Consider the following 26738-nt stretch of genomic DNA (forward strand, 5'->3'; position numbering starts at 1 on the left):
TTTATATACTGATATTATTCATAACTATATATGAAGTAATATTAACAAAATTAGAATTGGAATGTCTCACATCATGGTAGCTTGGTCGGTAGATAACTTTCTCAATGATCGAAAGGTTGTGGATTCGAAATTGTCCAAAGTTAATAAAATAGTAAGCAATCGTTCATTTACTAAAATGCATGAGTTCGGCATTCGGTAAAAAAAACAGTCACATGCCCTTTGAATGAATCCTTAAACACCACATCTTTGCTAACCAAGAGTTTCTGATACGCTACTCTCCTCATCAACATTTGGCTTGCGGTGTTGTAAATGACGGGATTATTTTCGCCAGGGGACCTCGAATTTGCACAAGTTTCGTCATAAACGGAAATGAAAAAAAGTATTTAAATCATGACTGTTTTTAAATGATAAAAAATAAGAAAGTATTAGTTTTTTAATTTGTTTTTTAAAGTGCAGATTTAAAGTTTCAATATAAATTCAATATTGTAGTTCATGTTTTGCACATACTAGTATCTTCAGAAGATTTTAGATGACACCATATTTATTCATAGAATAGCAATTAATTATTGATTATTGTGATTTTCATCCCGAGAGTAAGAGTCAAAATATGTCACGAACCAAGAAAATGTAATTGAAAGAAATCGATATCAATATAGATCCCCTCAAATCACAACCTGGAATAAAAACAAACTTTTTTACACGACGTTTAGCAAGGGCTTACTAGAAGAGTGTTGCCATCAGAACCTCTTGGCTAGCGAAGATGTTAAAACCGAGGCTCCTTGTAACGACAGACTTTGGCACAATAGAGGTCCGTCACTGCACACTTGTTATGAGTTGCGACTTAAGGTCTGAATATGAAGCCTTCGTCAGTGTTTGGTGACGAATGCATATGAAAAAAAAAACTATTTTTAACATATAGGTCACAGCGTAATAAGTGGAATATGCATACTTAAAATGAAGCATCTATCTCTTAAGGTTTGAAAGCTAAGGGGAAAGTTTGAAAAGGCTATTTTTAGCTAATGGTTAATGGTAGAGGTCATAAGGGCGTGTCATTGACTCTAATGCCATGTGAAAGAGCTTAATTAGTTGAGTATTCATATCATTTTTATCAACTAAATCCACTGTAAACGTTTTATTACGGATTTTAGAAACTATAATTAACAACTCTTAACTTATAGTTCACGATTGTAATTTATAGTTTACAGACGTGAACCTATGTTTATCAACAAAATCCATCGCAAACGTTTTATTATGGGCCGATAAACTAAGGTTAACATTCGCAAACGATATTTAACAACGATCTCAAATCTCTGACACTGGAAAAGTGCCTGTCGCTGATAATTGTAATCATCCCGATAGGAGCTGTGTAATTAATCAGTCTCTCAAAATCCACACAACTAACATACAATATACAAAAGATATACAAGATATATACACATTGCAGCTCTTCGATACAACAGGTGAACCAATTGTCCCATTGATTTCTACAAATTGATTGATTTTAAATCCAACCTATTCAACAAGAAGTTGTAGCGTAATTTAAAAGGTCGCAGAAAATCAAGCAGGAAACCTGGGTTCGATTCTTGCCTTGTGCACATTTTTTTTTCTTGCGTTAATTTTTTTCTCCTTTTTTATTCAGAATTAAATAAATTGAATGCTATTATATGAAGAAAAAAAATTTAAATGTTTAGTTCGAAAATAAACCGATTATTAAATAAAGAGATGCAACTGATTGATAACTGAAAGGTCACTGAAATGTATGTGCCATTCAGTCGACTGAATGGTAACTGAATGATCACCGAAAGGTCACGGGAACGGGTCTTTTCAGTGACCTTTCGGTGACCATTCAGTGGGCATTCAGTTACCATTCAGTCGACTGAATGGTAGATTTTCATCCTGTGATATATGTTCTACATCCCATACTCTTTGGTTGAAAAGCAAGGGAGTTATACATGTAGGCATAAAAAGTTTTAGTCAATCAAATTGCAGCGCATATGCATGCGCGTGATATCATGACAATTATTATATATCATAATGTAGGATATTCTTATGCACGACTTTTTTTTTAAATTTCAAAGCATTTCGTCAAAGAACAAAAAAGAAATTGAGTTTTTTGTTTCAGCCAATTAGAGCGAAGTGCACGTGCATGCGCATGTGTTCATGTTGATTTGACAATGTCATATTACCTTTACTGTCCATTTATTCTTTTTTAATGAGTTTTAAAGCATATCATCAAAAAATATAAAAGTTATAGCTTAATTAAGTATATAAGTCATTTTAAGCTCACGCACGTGCATGCATATGAGCTCAAAATGACCTCCATTCCGCACACCTACAGTACAAATGTATTAACCCTAAAAAGGTATAAACTTTGTTGGGTGAACAGTTTCTGAGAACACAAGCGGACAAAAAAGTACTTGAGAACAAATAAGAAAAAAATAATAATATAATAACTAGAGTAAAGCTCGTTGCAAATTAACGAGTAGGACTTCCGTCCTGTTTGACCGAGAGTAACTTTCATTTAAGGAAAAAAAGTAATGGCGTCCAAAAATGGTTTCCTCCAAATTAATCTTAATTATTGCAAAAGAAAGCAATTTTTGCTACTTCCGGTTTGACCGGAAGTGTCGTTGACGGACGGGAAATAAAGTTTTATGCTTCCAGTGACATATGTTACATAAAAACTTGTTAAGTCCGGCAAAAATATGCATTTTTAACTACTCCCAGTTTGATCGGAAGTTTCGCACTCGGACGTAGTCTGACGACCCCAATAGATTTAGCTTTAAATTTTAAACAATGTTGCTTTCTTTAATATTTAACAAATTCTTAATACTTTAAAAGATATCAGGAAAAAAAAATTCTGGCCCTCTAGATCCCTTTTTTTTAGGAACCAGCCCTTTTTCCGAGCTATTATTTCAAAGATCTTAGAATTCTACAATTCTTTTGTTCTATGTGTATTTACAATATACTTCCAGGTAAAAAGATATTTTAGAAAGGGAGTTCGAAATTTTGAAATTCGCGATATGACTTTTTAGTATTTTTTTTATTCTCCACCTGACCTGAAAGTTTCATAAAAATCGACCAAGTCGTTTCTGAGAAATCGCGTGCACAAAATCGGTGGGAAAAAATAAACAATAATAAATATAATGGAAAAGAAACCTAAGAATAAAAGTAAGGTCTCATGCTGAAGACAAAAGGCCTTAATGAGAAGGTCTGCTATTGCAATCAATAGCGTATGTCACCCCGATCTGGAGATAGACTTTAATTTTTTCAATACTAAAACAATACACATTAGCTAAGCTTGGAAAAACCATCAACTCGAATCAGTCCTTAAAGTACTTTGATTTAAAAATCCAAGTTAAAGTAGTTTCGATGGAAACTATCGACAATTTGCAATTTTTAAATTCAATGAGCACAATTACAGATACTAATCATTACATAAATAAAATTTTATGAAGAATGTTCAAGGGACCAGAAAAAAAAAACGCGGACAAAATTCGTCGGTTTTTTTATAGATTTTCATAGCACCTGTAGCCATTTTGAAACTGCATGACCACAGAATACAACTACAACTACTGATCCTCCTTTGTTTCAGAAAGTTTCAGAAAGATTGTTCTAGCCATCTCCGAGAAACAGCCTGGAGAAAAAAAACATGCGTACGATCCCAATATGTCACCCAAATTCGTTCGGGGCGACATAACTAGAAAGTCTGATATTGAAGCAATATGCCCAGTAAGTAGTTTCTTAACGTGGAATAACACCTCTGTGAATGAACATGTATGGGGTAATCCAGGTTCAAGGAGAAAGAAAAGTTCTCTGAAGATAATCATGACATCTATTTTGAAATATCAATTTAACCTATGATAGAAATATTCCCATTTTATTGGAAAACAAACATAGACAAAATATTTCGCTGCTTGGGGCTATCAAGTAACGGATAAGCAATAAGGACACTTTTCCCCTTAAAATATGATTTTGTTCCAACTCTCATTTGATGGATCCACTCGAAATAAATGATCCCACAGAGTCTAATTCATATGTTTCATACATAAATATTTTTCCAAGAAAAAGTAAATGGTAACTTAAAAACAAAACTTTATGGTGAACACCATAATTTCAGATTTCTTTCATCGTTCAATTCACAGTTCACTTCCATTACCTGCCTATTTAGTGGGATCAGGTGTCATAGAAAAGTGAGCATCCCATGTGGACTGGTCACACCTGCCCTATCAAGAAAGGGAAATAATGAAAAATTGAAAAGATAAAAAAAGGAAAAAGAAACCGACTTGCATTTCACATTATAAGAAGAAAAGGTATGTCGATCCAGTTTGGAAACTGGAGAAGGGGGGGATTTGTCTACAAGAACCTGTGTTCATCATCGGAAGTCGGAAAAATCCGTAAGATTAGCTAAACCACTATAAAACAAAATTTTACTTTAAAAACTTAAGCAAATAACCTAAATGTATTTTGTTCTGAATAAACAAAAGTATTAACGATTTTTTTTAACTTTACACCTATCTACGATAAGATCTGTGTAAATATATTAGAAGTAGGAACACGTAAACTTGATAAAACAATTAGTAGGCACTTAAATATCTGTACTCTAGATATAGAAAGTGTATCTTGGAGTTAAGTTACATTTTGTAAAATTAAAGTAGATCCATTGACAATTCCTGCTGAACACTTTAGATTATATATATATATATATATATATATATATATATATATATATATATATATATATATATATATATATATATATATATATATATATATATATATATATATAATATTCTAAAGTGTTCAGCATTCCTGCTGAACACTTTAGAATTATATATTATATATATTATATTGGTGAAATTAAAATGTCACAAATTAATGACAGGAGTAATGCACCGTAAGAACATACATTAAATAACAAATTGTGAAACTGGCTTTCAGTAAACTTAAAACAACAATGTTAAATAATACAGGGATTCTTTCCATATCTTGCTGTTAACATTCAACGGACGGAATTTGTAAAATGTATATCTATTAACCCAATCAAAAAGGCTTCGCATGGATCAATTCAAATTTGTCTATATATGTAAAGGATAACAGAAAACAAGGCTAAATTTGAAATTTATTATATTTATTATAATGCATGCATAAAAATATGGTTAAAAATACATGAAAAAGGAGTCTTTTTCAGTAAGAAAAGGCTTTCATAGAACTTTTTAAAGAAATAATTCCTTATTTTTGCAGTTATTTTTTAATTAAAAATAACAGAAAAAGAATTATACAAATGTTTTGGGAGGGATGTCAATCAGTGTTCCCTATAAAATTCTAAAAGTTTACTTAATTTGAAACAAAAATACATCTGATTAATTTGTGAATTAACACAAGCATTAAAACAGAATGTATATTACTGTATTAAGAATATGAGGGAGAACATTCAATACAATAGGATATAAACATCTGGCATAACTCAGTTTCAATTTTTTTTTATAAATGTTGGTTTTATAATTACATACATAGGGCAAACTTGACAAACAAGGGAAAAATAAGCGTTTTAACACTTATAAAACTAAGAGTGGGCATCTTTTTCTAGTTTTGGTGATTTGCATTCCGGTGTTCGGTTCTGGATTTCATTTCACATAGCAGCTAATCTCTCCCTGTAAAAAAATGCAAACCAAAAAAAAAAAACATAGTGAAGTATGAAATTTAGCATTGAATGTATATTTCTTACACACACTGCTCTGCAAAACTGTAAAACACATGACGTTGTAAATTAAAAATCAAGGCTTCTTAAAATTATTCATTGTGAATAAAATACTTTTCCTTGCGATGGGCGTAATTTTCGTTGTTTTCGTGGTATTTAGAGATCCACTAACTTTTTTCCCTCTTGAAATTTTACAATTTCATACTACAGTACAGTAGATTGTTTTTAAACTACGATTTCAAATTCCCTGGAAGAAATAATTTTTTTCCTTAAAGCACGGAAATTTGACTTCTTGACATAAGTCATTTTACAGTATCGATAAAATACTCACCAGACGTAAATGTTGAAAATCATACAAATGAATTACTTAATCTTTTTCAAAAAAATCGATGTTTGTTGAATATATGTATTTAAGCTATTCATGTAAAATTTTTGAAGAATGAAAATTTATTTTTTCTCATATGATATCGTAAGATTTTTAAGAGACATAATTTTTCACTGCTGTTGATGAGAACCGACTAACACACGGCTTAGACAATGTAACATTTAAAGTGACAACACTTCTCGACTTAACAAAGAGAGCACTAGACAAGTGGCAATTAAATGCTCATTGTTATTAAAGTACCTTCTCAAAGCCAGTGCAAACAGTATGCTGAAACAGGCAACACTTGTGGTAATTCCCGCCACTTCGACTATAGATGTTATCCGCCGTTGAAGTGCATGAGCTGTAACACGAAACAAAGATACATATACAGTTCCGTAAATTATTTTATTCAAATTTAATATTTCATTAAATATGTTTTTTTTTCTCTTTGTAAAATTTAAAATAAATCTATGAGGTACATGAAAAAATATTCATGTTGTAATTATAATGATCAGGAAATATTTGTCAAACATTCACAAGAATCGGTCAAAATATCCGAAATGATTTTTTAGAGATATGAAATTCATTCCAGTCGATTGATAATTATGTTAATTTTTTAATACCTATTTCGTTTTATGTAATGAAGACACATTCGTTCTATTTCACATAATATAATCATATAAAGTTTATGTAAATTGTCATATTTCATGCTTGCCTCCAATCAGTTAGTCATGCAACATGATTAAAAATACAAACAACATTTTTAAAATAGGTTATGTACATGTACAACTTTTTAAAAAAAAGTATATGATGTACATAAAAATGGCAACAACTTAAGAACAATGTAAAACAGGCTGAGCCGATATGTAAGTTATGAATAGAACTGACATATTACATTAAGCTTAATACAATACCGTCGATACAGAATCTCCCCGTGTATCCTTCTCTGCATTTCTTACAGGTCCCGTTCTTTTTATCACACACTGAGAGACAACCCTCGCTACACATAAACTTACATTCGGCTCCATAAGTTCCATCCGGACATTCTGTAAAATGTGATAAAAAATATTTAAAATGTTTAAAACAAAATGTAATAACTAAATGTGCTCAGATAATTTTTTCTCGAACATATGGTTTATCACCCAAACAAAAATATTTTAAACAGAATATTTTTATATATTTAGAACATTTTTGCTTCGGTAAATATTTTAGAAATATCAGCCCGAGAGAAGCTGTTAATTTTCTAGTCTTTAAGAAGAGAGAAACTAAGCTCTTCTTCTAGAAATATAGCAATGGCAATATAGACAGCAATTTAATTTGCTAATATATTTCAATACATATAAATAAGAAATGAATATGATATCAAATTGATTATACTTATTATCAAATATTCAATTGTATATCACAAGCCAAGGATGGACAAAGGGAATATATTTTATAATGCACTGATATTGTACAAAGATTTATATTGATTTTTAGAATTATTATATAATCTGATAATGTTTTCGACATGCGATAACTTATTCCAAAACATTTTTTATTACGATTTCTATGTCAGTATTGATGCATTCATTCCGCAAAAGATTTATACCTCATGCTATTTCTTAAACATAGTATCCTTACTGCATGGCATTTACACTACATACATGTATACTAATCTGCAATTATATACAGTCAAATACTGCATGTTATTCGTCCGCAATTTATGCAACATACATTCATACCAAATAACATTCGAAGGAAAGGGATCATTAACATATTTTTTTTTTTTTATTTCAGAAAAGCATGTTCTAAGTTGCGTGATAAAAGATTTAAAAAATAATGTTTATGAAATTCCGTTTTATTTTTTTTTTTATCGTCTTCCCCAAATACAACAACACTTGTGAAATTTGTAATGATTTATTTCATAAAATGTTTCATAAAATTGTTATATGTAGAAACTTTCAAAATGTAAACATATTGTTTTGAAAATGTTGTCATAAGAGATGCGAAAGGAACAGGCCATCTTAGAATGTATATTCTTTCTTCAGATTCTATGTTTTCAGATATACATTATCTTTCCAATTGTCAGTCTTGGGGTCAATTTGTTGTAGGTTCAATTATCGTTATCTACAATATATGGAATTACAATGAAAATACAGTTAAAAATACAGTTAAAATAACAAATGTATATTAAGGTTTCTTTCCGTTAATGAAATATAATTGTTAAACAATTCTCTTGAATAAAGATATTATAGCATATATAATGTAATATTCTGCGCATTACAATTATATATGCAGTATTACTACTCTATCTAAGAACAACACTCAATCCAGTGACTGCGGATCAGCAAAGAATCCCCCCTGTTTTAAGAAAAAGAAGTAAGATACTTATGCAGCAATATACCTTCATCAACTTCATACGGAGTTTATATTTCTCATTTGATTTGATATGCAAGAGCTTGCTCTACGTATGAACAAATTCTATAATGTGGTAAACTATTGACAAACTAAGTTTATGAAACAAGAATATAAGTCGTCCCGTTTACAGTTATCATTTTGTTAGTTCTATGCTCTGCTTCTAATTTGAATTGTTTGATGGACTTTGATACTGAATACTCTTAGTTATCCCCATATCCTTCATGATAAGAATTGATATAACTAAAGTGGTCATATTTATTTGGCAAAAGTATTTTGCATACCCATATCATTTTAATTTCCAAATTTTTTCGTTATTTACTGATCAGGACAAGAAGCACACGGCGGGTTTGACCGGTTGGCAGCGGATACTCACTCCTCCATTTCACCCGATCCCACCTCTGATGTTTTGGAGGTCCTCTCCAAATGAGCTCCCCTTCTATTTTGTATTCTTTATGGAATTTTATATTGAATACCGTTCGTTGTCTCCATATCCATCATGATAAGAATTGATATAACTAAAGATGTCATATTTATTGGACAAAAGTATTTTTAATACCCATATAATATTAATTTTGAAAAATTCTTATTGTGTTTCATAAACTACCCTACATCGCACTGTAGTAATATTGATTAACAAAAATTAAAATAACACTGTAAAGAATACATACTTTCTACAGTCCGCCAAAGAAAATGAAAATTTTCCCTCAGGAGATTTTGAAGCAAAATAAAAGAGGTGAACCGTGTTTTTTCTCAAATAAATAGATCTTGTTTCACATTAATGCTGAATGTACAACAAAGGCATAGCAAGTCAACATTTAAGTCATATTATTTAAACAAACTGTCTTCTCTCTTCTATTTACTAAAATAAGGCACACTGGATTTTTTCTCTCAATTTTTAGCACGTTTATTACACAATTCTCCAAACAATTAATTAATTAGAACCGTTCCTGCAATAATGTCAGGGCATATCTAAAAAGCTAGTCTTGCTATAAGTATTTTTTTATATATTCACACATACCTCAATAGTGATCCTGAAAAATAAACAAATATCCAGCTTAAAATATTTTCAGACTTGAGACCTGAGATGCAAAATGCAAAAATGCAAAGTCGAAGTAATGATATGAAATATGTTTCATTGTAATTAAAAAGAAAAGATATACATGTATAAGAACCACACTTTTAAATAAGTAGAACATTTTTTTCCCTTCAAAGTTTCTTAAGTGTTTCACAAAACCATCTTAGGAAAGCATCCAATGAAAAAAATAATTCTACTGCAATAAGGAAGTAATCAGCGTAAGTGAGCATGTATGTTTCCACTAAGTGTAGCAAAATTAACACTCAGCATCTTAAAAGTTGCTTTCAAATGCAAAAAATATATAGAATTAGTTGAAAGTGTGTCATTAGATGCATGTATTAAGATTATTTTCTTTCAAACAATTATGAGCTTTTATTATTTAATTTCAGTTATTTTCCAAAACATTACATATTTTTATGGTTTTATCTCTCGAATGAATAACTCATCAAAAATTATGCTGATATCATTGTTGGAAAATATAAATATTAAAGTTTAGCAAAACAAGACAAAAATCATGTCAAAAGCATTTATAAGAGCGAAAAGTCCACAGAAATTTTAGATATATCCTATATGAAGTCAGTAGGAGATGTGCCGTTTGCTCTCGGTTCAACTCGTCGTCTTTTAAAAGGAAGCAATTTTCTTATGGAGTTCAGAATTTTCCTCTGTATTGCAAGCAGTTGAGAAAATTCGCTTTCTTCACATTTATCCCCGTGATACCCAGGTTCACATAGCGCTAAACAGGATCCGGTCACGTGATGGCATGGTCTGTTTCCTCTACAGTATCCACATCGTTCTTTACATTCTCTGCCGTACCAGCCATCCTTACAAGCTGGAAAACATCAAAAGAATGAAAAATAACGAATAAGTTTTTATGTCATAGACCTTTTCTGCTTTACCTGAGGCCCTTTACAGATAGATATTATAACTGTTTATGAGTATACACTTAAATACTAGTACGCTTCGAAATGAGATTCCCTTATCAACCAATACCCGATGCCCACAAGGTGTATCTTTTCTATTTAAATATAACTTGGGCAATTGCAATATTTTTATCTCTTTTTTTTCACAAAGTTCGGATAAGATATTCTTATTGTATATATTCTTTTATGATAGGATGCATATAACGAAACCATTTATGTATTTTCGATCTTACTTTCATCATATTATTCAAGGTGTTTAATTTCACGTCGTTGCAATGCCATATATGGAGATAACGAACAGTTTTAAAGATCAAAAGTCCATTCAACAATACGAAATAATAGCAGAGCAAACACCGACCTCCAAAACATCAGAGGTAGGATCAAGTGCCATGGAGGAATAAGAACCTCCTGCTAATATCTACCTGAAATTGCCGTTTATGTTGCATGTCATTTTAACACCGTGATAAAATTTTCAAACCTTGATTACATTTCCTGTCTACATTGTGTATCCACCCTGGTGCACAGTTTCCATCTGGACCGGAACCTTTCACGGGGTTACATGTTGCATTATTGACACAATGTCCACATTTTGAGAGACAGTTTTTAACCATAGCTCCCAGCTTCACATGCTGCAGTAAATATACACTTTACATGTATTATAAAACTGAATACATATTAATTATTCTGTGCAGTAAGTGAAGTACGAATTTTTTGCTTTAAAAAATGATTTAAAGTACTTTTATTACTTTAAGTTTCAAACTGTTATCTTTCATCTTCTGCATATGTTACAAGGGTTTATTTAATATCAGGAAGATTTTTGTTTTATTGTAATTATGTGCTTCAAACATAAACCATTAAGTCTGAATATTTAAGTTTAATTGACGAAAGATCCTACAGTAAGGGTTCATGTATATAGTTAATCCGTATTCAAACAGACAATTCAGTATTTATCACTGTATGCAAGTTATATATTGAAATAAACATATTTTTTGAGTTTTCATTATATCAACGAAAAATACTTTCTTTTGAAGCCACGTATGCCATCCTATGTCTGTTATTGCATGATTTTCTTGTGTGTGTTTATCAATACATTTAAATAGACCATTAATTCGTAATAGACACCAATAAAGGCTAACATTTAATTTCATAAATTCAACAGACTTTAAAACTCAAATATGGCCAATATTCAATTCTACATACAATTAATTTCTAAAGGGGCAGACTACTGTCGAGAAAAAAAAATGATGATAAAGATTTATCGACAATAGTGAAAAGTCAACATTTAACGAATTTGGTTGTTGATCAGTGACTTTATTTGCAGATATAATCTTCAGTTAACTCAAATTTTGAAAAAAAAAATGTTTTGAAAAAAAGCACGATTTTAACTCAAAAATAAAAAGGATATACCTTGATTGCATCTTCCCTCGCTAGAATGTATCCAACCTGGTTCACAGAAACAGGAAGGACAGGAACCTGTCACGTGATCACAAGTTGTTTTGTTTCCACAATGTCCACATTGAAGGCCACAATTTCTACCATAGAAACCTCTCTGGCATTCTAGAAATATATTTATGTTCAGAGCAATATAATAAATTTTTGATTAATTTTAAAGAATTAATTTTTTGTACACGAATATCTGGTATAGAATTTCAGCGAAATTTTGAAAAAAAAAATGTATTTAATGACTTCTTTCTTTATAAAGTATGAACATTGGTTTTAATAAAATTTTATGTCAAACAATAAAAAAAGTAAAAAAAAAATTCATGCATAGAGAATCTGTCCATTTTTGGAAAATTGAAAAATCTACATATTTTGTTTCTATTACAAATAATGATAGGAGAAAATTTAAAGTTTGCTTACCTTTATCACATTTCCAGTCCAATGTTTCTTTCCATCCAGGTACACACTTTTTATTAGGGCACTAACCGGTTACATTGTTACATGTTGAATTATTGGCACAATGTCCACATGAATAGTTACACGCCTTGCCATATCTTCCACTTCTGTGCAAGTTACAAAAATAAGGCTGTCAATTTTCTTTAAATTAAGCTCAGAGCTTTTGAATGTTAATGACGTTAACTTAACTCAATATTCTGAAACATCAGAGTATAAACAAAATACGAACAAAAATACTGTGAAAAATCATTTTGTTTCAACCAGACAAGATTTTTTAAAAAAAAATTAAATATCAAATTCAGCTTCTGAAGATGTTTAAATATATCTAAACAATGAAATCAACATTTTCTTTTTATGCTCTGGCACGTGAAAACATTGAAAGATACAACACTAATGACGGAAGAACAATCAATCAGATATTTCAGCAATACCTGTGGCATAACCACTCAGTGAAAATTTTATCAAGAGTAATAAACGTTGTTTCGGTGTTTTTTTTTAATTGTATATTACGGAGTAAATACAATGTATTAATTGAAGACCGATAAGTCATAAAATTCAATAAATCAATCGTAACTCTTGGTACCATCATTGGAATTATGTGATATTAAACATTAAAAGGAAAATATCGTATTTTGGACAGTTATAATTTGAATACTAGCTTACACTGGAAACTTCTCATTAATTTCACTTTACAGTTTAAGTAATAAAATTATTAATGGAAATCAATGGCAAATGTCATAACTCTATAAGATGAACCTATGAGTTATTGAACCTATTTTCAACTTGATGAATATTTACAATTGTTGTTACTCGCAAGTTCATACAACAACCGACTCGTGCTAATATTCACCAATGTAAGTTCAATAACTTTATCTTATCTTATTAGGCTATTTCAGCAGACCTTCTATGAAGGAAGAAGGTAATTTAAATGGCTTTGTGCTTTATTGGATCCAGAATATAACAGATCTGGGTTCTAGAAAATTGCATATCCACAGTAAAAACAGTGATCTATTTATTCAATCCCTACAGGCTTTTTTGGACTTGATCACATGACAAATCCGTATTCACATCACGATCAAAGTTTACAGATGAAACCGTTTTTCTAAGAAAGTGGAACTGATTGATTTCAAGTGATTTTATTCAATGAAAATAAAACACACAAACTTTAACAACATTTGTAGAATAAGTGATATAATCCGTAACGTCCTCAAGTCATTTGAATGCATAATGGCATAATCAAATAACGTTGTACTAACTAACTTTTTTCTCTGGGATTAATTGATAATATAATGTTAAGACAATTTAAGAGAAATTGAATTCTCCACTTCAGTTCCTCGATTTGTAATTTGATATGTAAGCGTTTTCTATTATTTCAAAGGATGATGTGACATAACTGTTTTCTGGGGTCCATTTTTCACCGACGAATTATATTTAATCTAGAACGATTTTGATAGTTTTAAAAAATGACTGAATAAATACGACGCCATTTGAATAGTTTCAATATTTCAGACACATTTTAATCATACAAAAAGCTGAATTATCTATGATTTTTTAAACCGTATAATTGCAAAATTCGGTCTGGTTTGTGACAAATGTTCTTCTATGGTAAGAGAATAGGCGGGTCTTAGTACAATTTAGGGATATGTATGTCCCAGGCGTTTACCTTATATGTTAATTGTTAATATTTCGCAAATAATCGCTTACCGAGAACAATTGTCCAATCTGATGACAGAAGGACGAAACATTCTGGTTTACCACATGTTTACATTTTATCACAGACACGTGGCTTGGGTCAATTTACCCGTTATCCACCTCTACTTTTCACACTTTCATAATGTTGAGCCAAGGTTGTTTATTCTTAATAATATTGTTGATGGATTCTCAGCCTCTACGGTTTTGGGTCAAGAAATGCACATGAAACTAGTATTCACTGACATTCGGGAACATTTTGTACTACTCACTCGTAATTCATTTAGCTGATTGGTCAGTTAGAAACTATTGTCAGCGCCTGGATTAGCATATGAATTTATGCATAGCCCACTTTTTTTTTTAAAAATATACATAATATATCCATTGAAAATATTGGTTTACCTTTTTTATGTTGCATTACCCCCCCCCCCCCCCAATTAGCCAATCCACTTGCAATTTGCTCCCGACGCCTATGCGTATTGCTAATTAACAATTGTAATTTCCGTTCTTCTGACGATTCTATATATCCTAATGAGTTTGAGATAAAAAAAAAATACCACAGTTTCTGGAATATCTGTTTCATATATGGTATTTTACTTGAAAAAGACATTAATGGTAATCCAACAACAAAGCTCTATGTTAAATGTGATGGCTTCCCTTAGTTATGCAGAAATATATCTTCATCGACTTCATACGAAATTTATATATCTTAAATTAATCGATCAGCATGAGCATGCCCTACATAAAAATATTACCTAAAAGGAGGTAAGTTGTTAATAAACAAGTTGAAGAAACAAGAATATCCACAGTCTCCATTTCAGTCATCATTCTGTAAGTTCTATTGTCAGTAAAATGATCTTTTCACCAAAAGCAATCCATCTTTAAGTAAAATTTGCCTGACGTTTTTCATACTAAATGTGAGATCATTTTTTAAACACAATTGACGACGATTTTTCCCCATCATTTCCATATTTTGGGCACAATTATTGTTAGCATTTAATTCATAAACTTTTGGCTTTCGAAACTAAAAAAGGATGTATGTTTTACGAAGTGACAGTCATTAGTCAATTTCATTTATCCGAAAAAATCAGGTTGTTTTGCATAAGTTGCATTTCTAGAGATGGGGTTTATTTAAAGTGATCAAGCCGAAAAAAAAACACACCAATCGTCAATTATAAACATCTGCTTTTTATTTCCTGATGACTAAAATACATAACATTAGTACACTTGAAGGAAAGAAAATAAAGTGTGGCAATCAAAAAGAAAGTGGTATGAATTTAAGGAAACTGTGCATTTTAAAGAATGATATAGTATAAAGAAGAAACTTAACACGAAACATTCTCGGGGAAAACATATTGTAATATCAGTACAATATAGTAATATCTTTTTTATTTGAGGTCAGTGGGGGAAGTGATGTTCGCAATCAGTCCAACTCTTCGTCGTTTAAAAGAATACAGCTCTCTAAGGGGGTTGAGCATTTGTCTCAGTATTGCAAGAAGTTGAGAAAATTCGCTTTCTTTACATTTATCCCCGTGATACCCAGGTTCACAGAGCGCCAAACAAGATCCGGTCATGTGATGGCATGGTCTGTTTCCTCTACAGTAACCACACGGTTCTTTACATTCCCTACCGTACCAACCGTCATTGCAGACTAAATTAGAAAAAGACATTTTTTAGAATAACTTGCTAAATTGAAAAATTTTAAGATAAAAATAATAAATGTAATGCAAATGAAGTTCAGATTCCTATAAACCAAAACTAACAATCAAAAAGTAAAAGTTTTATATTCCACAGTAAAACTTTGGTTTTCTAAAGTAAGATCTTTGCTTATTTTTTTTTTCAAAACTCCACGACTTAGTGAACTCTTTTTTACAATTCTTAACTATAATTATAGGCTAAAACTAAACACACTTCTTTATACATACGTCATTTTTAATTGTTTTAATTTTTTAACTCAAAAAAGTTAAATGTCTCACTTAATTTACATACTTTCGCTGCATTTCTTCCCATGATAACCAGGCTGACATAACGCAGGACAGAATCCTGTGACATGGTTACACGTCATACTACCATCACAATAACCACATTGTTCTTGACATTCTCTGCCATACCACCCAGGACTACAAGCTAAAAAATTAAGAGTTGAAATAGTTTTATTCCCTCATATTCAATGGTTGAAAAGGCAAAATTTACACCTATTCAATATCTGGCGTGTTTGCCAATTGTTAATATTAAGTAAATAAGAATCAAATTAACTCAAGTTTTATGAATTTATATTGTGTCATATTAAAAAAAATATTCCGATAAATATGATTAATTGATGTATGTTGCTTAACGCCCCTTTCGTAAAATTTTCACTCATATGGAGACATTACCATTTGCCCGTGGAGAACTACAGATTTTAAAAAAAAATGTCGGCACTTTAGGCCATCGAGCAGTCTGGATCTTGTTTGTGCCAGCGACACGGGACCTCGGTTTATGCGGTATCATCCAAAGGACCGTTCTCCACATTCCACAGCGGGATTCGCGACGTTAAGGTTTGATTTATTACTTCGCGACTCTAAAGCAGACGCTCTTGCCACTTTGCCATGCCGGTTACTCCTACAAATATGATTATTTAAAATCTTAACTGTAAGATATAAAGAGAAATCAAATGGGTCCATTTAAAGAGCAATTTTTTTTTCAATTTCGCTAAAAAACACTTTCATGCTCTTGAGTGAAAACGTTTAAAGGTATAAGATAAAAAAAAAATCATATTTAATTATTCGATACTGGTTATTTTACGTTTTTCTTTCTCCTTTTATTAATTTTTTTTTTTATATTTGAAAAATAAACTGAATTGCCAGAATACTATCCTGGACACGATCCATTGATGTGATTACACGGTTCATTGCCTTCACAATGCCCACATACCTCTTTGCAATCCTTTCCATAAGTACCAAGATTACAAGCTGCAAACAAGATAATGGAAAATTGAAAACCTCATTCCTTTCGAAATGCATATTTTATTATTTTTCCGAGAAGAATATAGAAATTAGCGCTGTATTTAATACATTAAGTTTTGAAATTAGTAAATTTTACTCATGATAACAAAAAATTACTTAAGATGGTGTTTAACCGAAAACTTTTGATTGCAGTGTGAAAAATTAAATTCAAACTAGGTCTTGAAAGGAGAATTAGATACCATATTCTATTGAAATGAGAACAAATCATTTAATTGCAATTTTTTTTTACCTGAAATGAGTTGCACCAACAAATTAATAACAGAAGTCGAAAACGTAGAAAATATTTTATTTAAAAAAAAGTACAATAATTGTCAAAAAATATCTAAACTTGTTTGTATTTAGTGGCAATATTTTATCTCTGGTTAGCCAGTTTGCTGAAGATGACATACATCCCTAAAACCTCTACAAAATAGAAATGACATATCAGGAAATAATCAGCAAAAAAGAAATCTTCATACCGAGATATTTGAAATTCATATTTTACGTAATTTATCATTTTTTCAATAATTTTTACGTCTGATATGGTTTATATTCCGTCGATTAGCGTACATGTAGCTGTTAAATACAGTCCCTTTTGTTTCGACTGAGATGTAGCGCTAATCATTAACTTGCTTAAAACGAGAAAGAAATGAAATGCAGTTTTACAGACATTAATCCATATTCAAATATAGTATGTATGTTATATCTGCATAACTTCTCATTTTCTTACAGAAATGCTCTACACAGATGTGTCATGATTTTTGTGAATATTAACAACGTACTATTGCACGATTATTTTACCACTTTCACAAGGAAAAGTATCACAGGAGAACAGACTCCTTAATCTATGGTTTTGAATTTGTCAACATGATCATGCCATCACAAGTAGACTGCTTCAGATTCAATCATGTTTGTTTGACTTCTACAAAGAAGGGAAACGTTTGAATACCATTTGATGTGCTTCAAAATAAATGAAACTTTATCATTCATTATTGCCAAAAATCTGCACCTAGGGTTGATATTTAATGCAAAAGATAGGAAATGGACTCTTGATTTTTAAAATGGCCCATGAATTATAATATATATACCCTATGAAAATCAATTTTATGGTATGATTCTATAGCAAATTTCTGTACGCCTTGCTTCCTTCGTTTAGATCTTCAATAAAACAAATCTTCACAAAGTATTATTTTTTTTAATTTAAGATTTACTGATGCACGGAAAAAAGTTTTACCCTTATTTTTACTTCACTTTAAGATTAATATTGATATGTTTACAGACTTCCTACAATAAGAAATTGTAGGAATCACATCAATGCTTTAGATTAGAGGAGATTTCGCCTTTTGTTGAAGATGTATGTGACTTTAACATTCGTTTTAATAAATGCAAATATTCAAACATTGTGCTCAACCAAGTGCATTTTATAATAAATAAAAAAATGAAACGATTTTATTTTAAAAAATCAACTTGTTTAAGTATATTTTTGACAGACATACCTCGATATTGCTACTACATCTCAAAGGATATTCCCATCAAAATACCATGCAACTTTGGTATTTGTCAGTCTATAATGCTGATGTAATTCCATTCAAAAGGATTTTTACTTTGGAGGAAAATGAAGGGGAACATTTTATAAGAGGGACAAAACTATCGTAACTACATGATCCTACTTGTTTTAAGAAGCCACAATTTCAACCAGCCAATGAAAATTATAATTTATAAATGTAGGCAATAAGGAAGTCAAGGACATTAATGTGATAAATGCATGTAGAACACTTGACAGTTATAAGAGTGTTTCCTAAAAAAAAAACTAAATTAAGCTTAACTTCATTGGTGTTTTTAAGTGCCTCTTAGTTGAAACTTTATGAGAGGAAATGTTTTTTAGATCACAAGATGTAGTACAAATGTACTAGTGTGGCCTGCCTTTAATCAGTGTGTTTTATATTATTTTATGAAAAACAAAAATTTACATAGTATAATGCCCACGAATTAAACGATGCTTCAGTAAATATTGTCATAATTGACAATTCACATGGGCAATTTCTTGGAGACCAGGTCTATGTGTAGTGATTGAGCCTCGTTTATGACAGACTTTTTGTTTTCATATTAATTAGACGTTCATGTTTATTGCATTGCTACCTTATGAAATACATCCCAATATATCCCTCTGAACTCTAAATGAAAGACAAGTCAGAATATGATAAATGTGTTTGGGTATATTACTAAATGTGATTGACTGGTTGTATATTGTTTAACGCCCTTCTCGAGAATGTTTCACTCATATGGAGACGCCACAACTTCCTTGTGGAGAGCTATAAATGTTGTCCTCGACACTCGGAGCCTTTTTGCGGGGAGGGATCTTTTTCGTGCCAGCACCTACTGCGACACGGGACCTTGGTTTAAACGGTCTCTTCCGAAGAACTTGTCACCACTTCAAACAGTTGGGTTGGAACCCGCATCTTAAGGATTGACGCCTTACATCGCGGCTCAAGAGCTGACTCTCTAGCCAAAATCATGCTTTGCAACAATTTAATTTGGCAAAAGAAAGCTTCACGTATATTTTTGTTCATCTTAAAAAAAGAATACCCTCCTTTTTTTTTATTTATTTCATACTTATATAGAATTAGTTATTGGCTGATAGCGGCATTAAAATAGATGAAAGATAAACAGACCATGCCTTTGTAATAACTGATTTTATTTATCTCAAATTCCTTATATGAAAAAAAATATTGAATTCTTTTATTTTCTTATGAAAGATAATTATGTTTTAATATCGAGGACGGATATATTGGGAATTAAAACAGAAAACAACTGATAGTATTGGTCACTTGTATTAAATGTATCAGATAACATTTATAGTCTTACATCATCTAAAATGATAGAAATGGAATTAATGCTCTGAGCGTCCAAATTATTACTCGTCCTATTGTTCTTTATCTTATGGCAAGAAAATGTGTAAACTATTAGTTAACATTTTGGCCATTTTCTTTTGATTTTAATCGAAGTATATTATCATTATGAAGTCGAACGCTTACTGGCGTTTTTCATACAAACTTTGAAGACATTATTTACACAAGGTACTGTCTACAGATTTTTGGACTGGCCCGATCATGACAAGAAGTACAGGACGGTTGTAAAAACTGGTTCACATGAGAAGCTTACTCTTCTGTGGTATCGGATCCCACCACTGATGTTTTAAAGGGCCGTATCTGCTCTTTTATTGCTCTTCTTTATATTGCTTCAATTGAGTTTGGTGCCTTTATACCGTCCGTTATGTTATCTCTATATACTATCAAATTCAACTGATGCATTAGGGTCTTTTTTCTCATGTTTTTTTTTTAAATCATTCTAAATTACCATGAACGATGTTGTCGTGTTTGAAAAAGGAATGGATAGGGAATAAATGGGGTGATGAAGATATATTTCAAAATGTGAATACGATTCAAAATTTAAATGCAAGTAAAAAAATGAATCATTATAGATTTATTCATTCCAAATTTACCCTTTACCTTTTCATTATGATAGAATTTAGACATTGAACATATTCAAATATCTGGATGAAATACTGTGAGTAGAGGAAACTGTGACTTCTGAAAACATAAGAATCAGATAGTATAAGTGAATTTTAAGTACACGTAATAAGAATCTAACACAGAAGGGGGGCATTAACCGATGACCCGCTCTCCAGGTGAATTATATTACGATATATGCCGAAATTGAAGGTCAACAAATGTAAGACACCAGCTCGCTTTAACAGCCTATTAACTCCTTCCTGCATGGATATTTTTATGTAAGTACATTCTATATATGTAACCCTTTTCTATATTATCAGTACGGTTGGTATTTATAAGAAAAGGTAATTCAATTAATTTTTGTCAAAATATACTCAGTCCATTTAAGTATTGATCTTATAAACTTTTTTTGTTTGTGAAAGGGCAAATTATGTAACGATACATATTGAATGTTGAATAACAAAGGGTGTTTTATCTTAATTTAGATAACAGGTGGATCAAAAATTTCCTTTTAAAGCATTGAAGGCAATGTTTGAAAAAAAAACAAATGGCATTTCCATACTTTAAAGAATTATCCTGGCATTTTTCTTCGACGAATGCATGATCACTACGAAATTTGAAGATTCATATATATTGTTATTAAAATTTTCAAACTACGAAATTATATATGTACACACAAACCAATATTTTTTTCCAACTTTGAAAATTACCCTAGAAAATATCTAATTTTGTAGTGTTGTACTTAGAATTCTAACGTACTTAAATGATTTTAAGCAGAATTATTTAATTGATTTTCAAATGAAATGAAGATAAGTTTGTTATCAGTAGGAAACATTTACATGTAGGCTAAGGTGATTCAAACAAGGAATTTATTCCTTTTTTAAACTTTGTTAAACGGGAATAAAAACGATGTAAGTGATCCAGGACAGAAGATTTAATTAAGAAATAATTTAATTTTGTTTGTAACGCGTCATTTGATTTGGTACAAGATGTTTTCCATTTCGTATTTATAACATAACTTGTCACAATGATTCACGTCAAAAACATACTACTCCCTTTAACGTTACTTTTAAGATTTGATAATTATAAATGTGAAGCCATTTTCCGGAGGAAAAATTGTTTAATTTTCTACACTGAAATTGAATTAAAAGGAATGTGGCTTATTTCATTTTATGTTGAAATCTTCGCGGTTTATAAAGCGTGATAAACTGCCCCGAGTTATGTTATATCGTATAACATAAGTTGAAATAAACTTTATTTTTTAAACAAATTTAATTTTTGAAGATTCATGAGTTTATGAACTATGACTCTCTACGCCGGCATATTTCATGAAGCGCGTTAGCGCTACAAATATGATGAAGATGCCGGTGTGAAGCGTTGTAGTTCAGTTCATATTCCTCAATGAGGCTCATGATATTTTAAAAATAAATACATTTCATATATTTACATCATGTTTCTGACGAGTCGCAACAAATTTGCGATACAACTGCCATTTTAAGCAAAACAGATTGCACTATATAGTTTGACGTCAAGTACGGGATTATGACGAAACAATAGATATTTATGCTCATCCATTGTATTTCATGAGAAAATGTACAATACTCTAATTTGATAAGAGTCTTAAGGAAAAATATTTGAAAATGTAAGAAGGATATGTAAATAACGAAAAGTATTCAATCTCAAAGTCCATAAAAGAAAACAAATTAAAAGCAGAGCAAACACGGACCCCCGAAACATCAGAGGTGGGATCAGGTGCCATGGAGGAGTGAGCATCCCCTGCCGACCGTTCACACCCACCTTGTGCTCCTTGTCATGATCAGTAAATAACGGAAAAACATTGTCAATCCGTGTATAAATAATGGACTAACAATTGGTATGAAAAACGTCAGTCAGAATTTGACTCAATGATAAATTGTATTAGCAGACAAGGTCATTGTATCGACCATAGAACTTACGAAATTATTTCTTTAAACGAGACTGCTGATATTCTTTTTTTCATTAATTTGCTTGTCAATAATTTATCTCGTTTTAGAGATTGTTCATACGTAGAGCATGCTCTTGCGTATCGAATCAACTGAGGTATAATATACTCCGCATGCAGGTGATGAATGTATATTGCTGCATAAGTAAGGGAAGTTGACGATAGAAAAGTTAATGTCAACAAAAAGAAATATTTAAGGAATATTGGTGTGTGAATCACACTAACTTGTCAGGTAGACATATATCAGGAAGCGCGCTAGCGCTTCGTGAAAAATATGCCTATGTGCAAGTCTGTGTGATTCTCACACCAATAATTCACACTAAACTTAAAAACATTTCTTATATTTATACTAACATGTTTTGAAATACGAAAAAATATACAAAATATTTAATTTTCTAAATCACTGAAATCGTTGTTGACTAATTGTGACGTCACGTCAGCACTCGTTCTCGGTGTATATTTCTACGCGTGAGTATATACGAAAATGGTATTTAAATCAATGTCACAGTTGGCTTAGTCGAAAAACACAGCGAAAGTAAATACATTAAGATGGCAAACAGTAGTGAAATTCATAAGTTCATTCAAATAATACAAATCACCAGCCAAGCAAAAACTGATCTTCTACAGATAAGAATCAGAGGTTGATTTTAGTGCCAAGGAATAGTAAATATCCCCTACGCACACAAGCCATTGTTTCTTGTTCTTCTGGTTCATTTCAATAGAAAATGAAATCTTTCTTATCTCATTTATTGATCAAAATGTGAGTGGACATCCTCTACCGAGGGGCACACATACTGTTGTCTCTTGTTCTTCTAATTTAATTTGAAAAAAAAAATATTTCAATGATGAATGATGAATTTGAGAAACCCAATATATATTTTGTGGGGGAAAACGTTATCATCCGTGAGTCGTTAAAATACATAACATAAAATCTCATTATTTGTGAATAATGCAGATATGAATTTTAAATTTGGTGTATACATTGATGAAAAATAAACCAAAGATTAGTGAAAATTTTACAACCGGTGTAAAGACGAATAATGACCCCCGTCGAATAATGACCGGGGGTCATTTTTCAACGACAAAAAATGACCCCCTACCCGTAAAAAAAAATCATTTTTTGTAGAAAAGGTGTCCTAGGGGTCATTATTTTATATGTTAGTCCTATGAAAAATTGACCCCCATTGAAAAATGACCCCACTTTAAGTGAAAAGAGACTTTTTGTAGAAAAAGTGTCCTAGGGGTCATTATTTTATATGTTAGTCCTATAAAAAATTGACCAACATTGAAAAATGACCACACTTTAAGTGAAAAGAGACTTTAATTGTCAAGTAAATAAATTTTCTTTTTAATGTTTCTCCTTATAGTGTTTGCTTAAAGAATGATATTCCAATTGTTTTCAGAAATCAAACCATGCAAAAATCGGGTTCCAATACTCTTTAATAGAAAAATTAAGTTTTCCTTAATTTCAACTCTTAGCTTGTATAAATTTGGCAAATCCTATTTGACAATGAAAGAAGAGGAATTTTGTAACCCCCCCCCCCCCCCAAAAAATACGTTTAATCAAAACAAACAAAAAATAAATGAAAAGCAAAAATATAAATAAAACTCTTTACCTTTTAATTATACTGAAAGAGGCTCTAGATAAAATATTAAAATGAAGGTAAGCCTTCACACAAGTTCAATCATATCATAATTTACTTCGCCATGATTAAAGCATACTTTAAATGTTGGTGGGGGTATACTTGAAAGTATAGCTATAATCGTATGTTATGAGATCAACATATCATCAATTTATTCCAAATAAGCTCAGGTGAGCATTTTGGCCAATGTGCTTCTTTATCCAATTTTTTTTTGCCCCCTAAAAATTTCAGCTTTAGTCAACAGGGATTCATTTTTCTACGGGGGTCATTTTTCTTCACGTCGGTTCTGCAAATTTTTAGGGTGGTGACACTTTTTCTACGTCGAATAATGACCGGGGGTCATTTTTCGCTGTCTAATAATAATGACCGGGGCTTTACACCGGCAGTGATGATTATTGTTCACTTTACAAACCTTGTCCAACATTTATTGTCCAACCCTCGTACACACCTTTTATCCCTCTAGCCATATGTTTAGTTAGTCATCACCCCGATTTACAGCATAAATACTTAGATATATTTAGAAAACATGCAAATAAGAAGCAAAACCATGTGACGCTGCAGTTTCTGTATTCTGTTACCTCAGGATTTGCTCTGTAATATACCACCAGTGGTTTTAATCCATTTTGTAGGTATAAATAGACATGGCATTTTCATCATTTATATTTGGGGCGGCGGTTGCTGTCCTCGTGTACAATCATTGGTATGAGAGAAAGATTCAGAGGAAAAAAGTATGCTGAGCAGTATACACAACTACCTTACAGGTAATAGTCGGTTTCTTTGACCGTTCAACAGAGAATATGTACTCCTCCATAGTGTATGATTCCACCTCTGATGTTTTGGCGGTTCATATGTTTGCTCTGCTCATGTTTTGCATTATAAATGAACTTTTGACCTTGAATGCCGTTTGTTATCTCTGTGTATTTCATTTTATGACGTTTTTTTTTTCTAATTACATTGCATAATTATACACTTTACAAACCAATAACAACCTAATTTAAAAGTTAGCAGGGAATATCTGTTTCTAGATCTATCCATACTTTAAACATTTATTTAAAGGGAAAGTAATGAATGTGGTGGACTACATTATTTGGTTATTTTTATCATAACAAAATTTGCAGTAAAAATAAGAAGATAACATATGTAATGGATTTGCATTAGTCGGCTCAGCGAAGATTAGCTTAGCAGAGATAACACGTGCGGGCTCGAACAGATAAATGCAATTAAAAATGCGAACCAATAAAAGTTGAACTTTAACCCGGACGGTTCCAAGAAATGAATCATTGGAATGCAGTTTTTCTTGTTTATCAGAAGATCTATTTGGTTAGGAGGAAGGAGCGTTCAATAACATTTGAGTGACCAGGGGTCAGTTATTCGAATAAATTAGATATTTCAAGTGAAATTAACAGATTTTGCAAAAGACAGGAAGTAATTTTTAAAACGCATTAGTAAACTAAGAGTGTTGAAGGATAGAATAATGATAGCTAAAAATTCAAATTTGAAATTAAAGTAATTATTGGAAATTTTGAAGGCGATCCGAATATGGAGATGAAAAACGAAGTAAGAGCTGAGGTATAAAATGAGCGGACGACGGACATACGCCAGACAAGAGCTGGGTTGTGTTTGTCTCTGTTTCATTTTATACAGGTAAGATTATTTGGTAGACTTGCGCGATTTTGTAAATTATTAAATAATTATAAAATAAACGGATTGTTTCTTTAAATAAAGACAAGAGCTGGATTGTGTCTGTCTCTGTTTCATTTTATACAGGTCTGGTCAGGTCAGGTCCTCAGGGCAAAAGGAATTGCCTATCGCAACATCAAAGAAATATCTAATATAATACAAAAGCGGAATTGAGTTATTCCAATTGGTGCGTCCTCTCTCTAAAACAAAAACGATCCCGGGTGTAAATGAACAAACTTATGATCGGCCCAACGTCATTTGGGACTCTGCCTCCTCAAACTTTGATGGTTGAGGTGTGATAAACAGTTATCATAGGTGGGAGTCCTCAATGAGGTTGACCCGGTTATAATAAGTGGTGGAAAGAATCCGATTTTGTCACAGATTTATGGAAAATTTTCAAACACCAAGAACTGAGACACCGTTACAGCGTTTAAAAAGAGACGTGCCATTGTTTCCTCGAAAAAAATTTGTGCAACCGGATTTGGACGACAGTGAGATTTTATTTAATCCAGATACGTATCAACCCAGTGTGATTTCTCCTGGATCCGTCTCAAAACAACATACCAACGAGGTTACGCTCAAACAGGAGGACCGGAAACTCCCAGATTTGGAGACTGATTTATATCTTCAAGACGATTTTTATATTCCAGATATAAGTGAAATATCACAACCAGATTTACACACAGAGGATTTAAAGACTGCTAAAACATCAGACTCCACTACTTTTAACAATTCCTTTAACGACCCTCAAGAACCAAAGGATTAATAACGCCTCTTGGATATTTCCAGACGAAAACCTTCATTTCTCTAGGTCGCCCCAGTCAGAGATTAACCAACGATCCAACTGGTACTTGGAACCAGAGACGAGACGAGGACCAAAAACAAGACGAGGACCA

General features: G+C 31.6%; 1 protein-coding gene and 1 long non-coding RNA gene across 5 annotated transcripts; both read right to left on the reverse strand.

Moving 5' to 3' along the window:
• Nucleotides 1–5113: 5113 nt before the first annotated feature.
• LOC134270302 (uncharacterized) lies at nt 5114–9615 on the reverse strand. Its single transcript, XR_009992775.1, has 4 exons — nt 9481–9615; nt 6977–7108; nt 6324–6423; nt 5114–5651 (listed from the first exon to the last, which is right to left on the reverse strand). It is a non-coding gene; the product is annotated as an uncharacterized LOC134270302 (long non-coding RNA).
• Nucleotides 9616–10101: 486 nt separating this feature from the next.
• Nucleotides 10102–16850, reverse strand: LOC134270300 (scavenger receptor class F member 2-like). Of its 4 annotated transcripts, XR_009992773.1 has the most exons (4): nt 12318–12457; nt 11865–12014; nt 10936–11086; nt 10102–10366 (listed from the first exon to the last, which is right to left on the reverse strand). XR_009992773.1 is itself a non-coding variant. In XM_062752519.1 (2 exons), the coding sequence occupies exons 1-2, from the start codon at nt 16105–16107 to the stop codon at nt 10104–10106; spliced, it is 339 nt and encodes a 112-aa protein (XP_062608503.1). In that variant the 5' UTR covers nt 16108–16850; the 3' UTR covers nt 10102–10103. The 4 variants fall into 4 exon arrangements, 2 of the variants coding, with proteins under 2 accessions (XP_062608503.1, XP_062608502.1); XR_009992774.1 differs by lacking the exon at nt 10936–11086; XM_062752519.1 differs by lacking the exons at nt 10936–11086; nt 11865–12014; nt 12318–12457 and adding an exon at nt 16032–16850.
• Between the last annotated feature and the right edge of the window lie 9888 nt (nt 16851–26738).

Source organism: Saccostrea cucullata, unplaced genomic scaffold (assembly GCF_032062105.1).
Source record: "Saccostrea cucullata isolate Sc308-1 unplaced genomic scaffold, CSIRO_AGI_Scuc_v1 ctg6192, whole genome shotgun sequence".
Lineage (NCBI taxonomy): Eukaryota > Metazoa > Mollusca > Bivalvia > Ostreida > Ostreidae > Saccostrea > Saccostrea cuccullata.

Bases quoted from the DNA above. Each gene is read 5' to 3' on its own strand.
- LOC134270300 (XM_062752519.1), bottom strand. From the start codon at position 16,107: ATGACGTGTAACCATGTCACAGGATTCTGTCCTGCGTTATGTCAGCCT. The intron at 10,367-16,031 runs GTATGTAAATTA...GATGTTTTCCAG, and splicing joins TGGGAAGAAATGCAGCGAAA to CTTGTAAGGATGGCTGGTAC.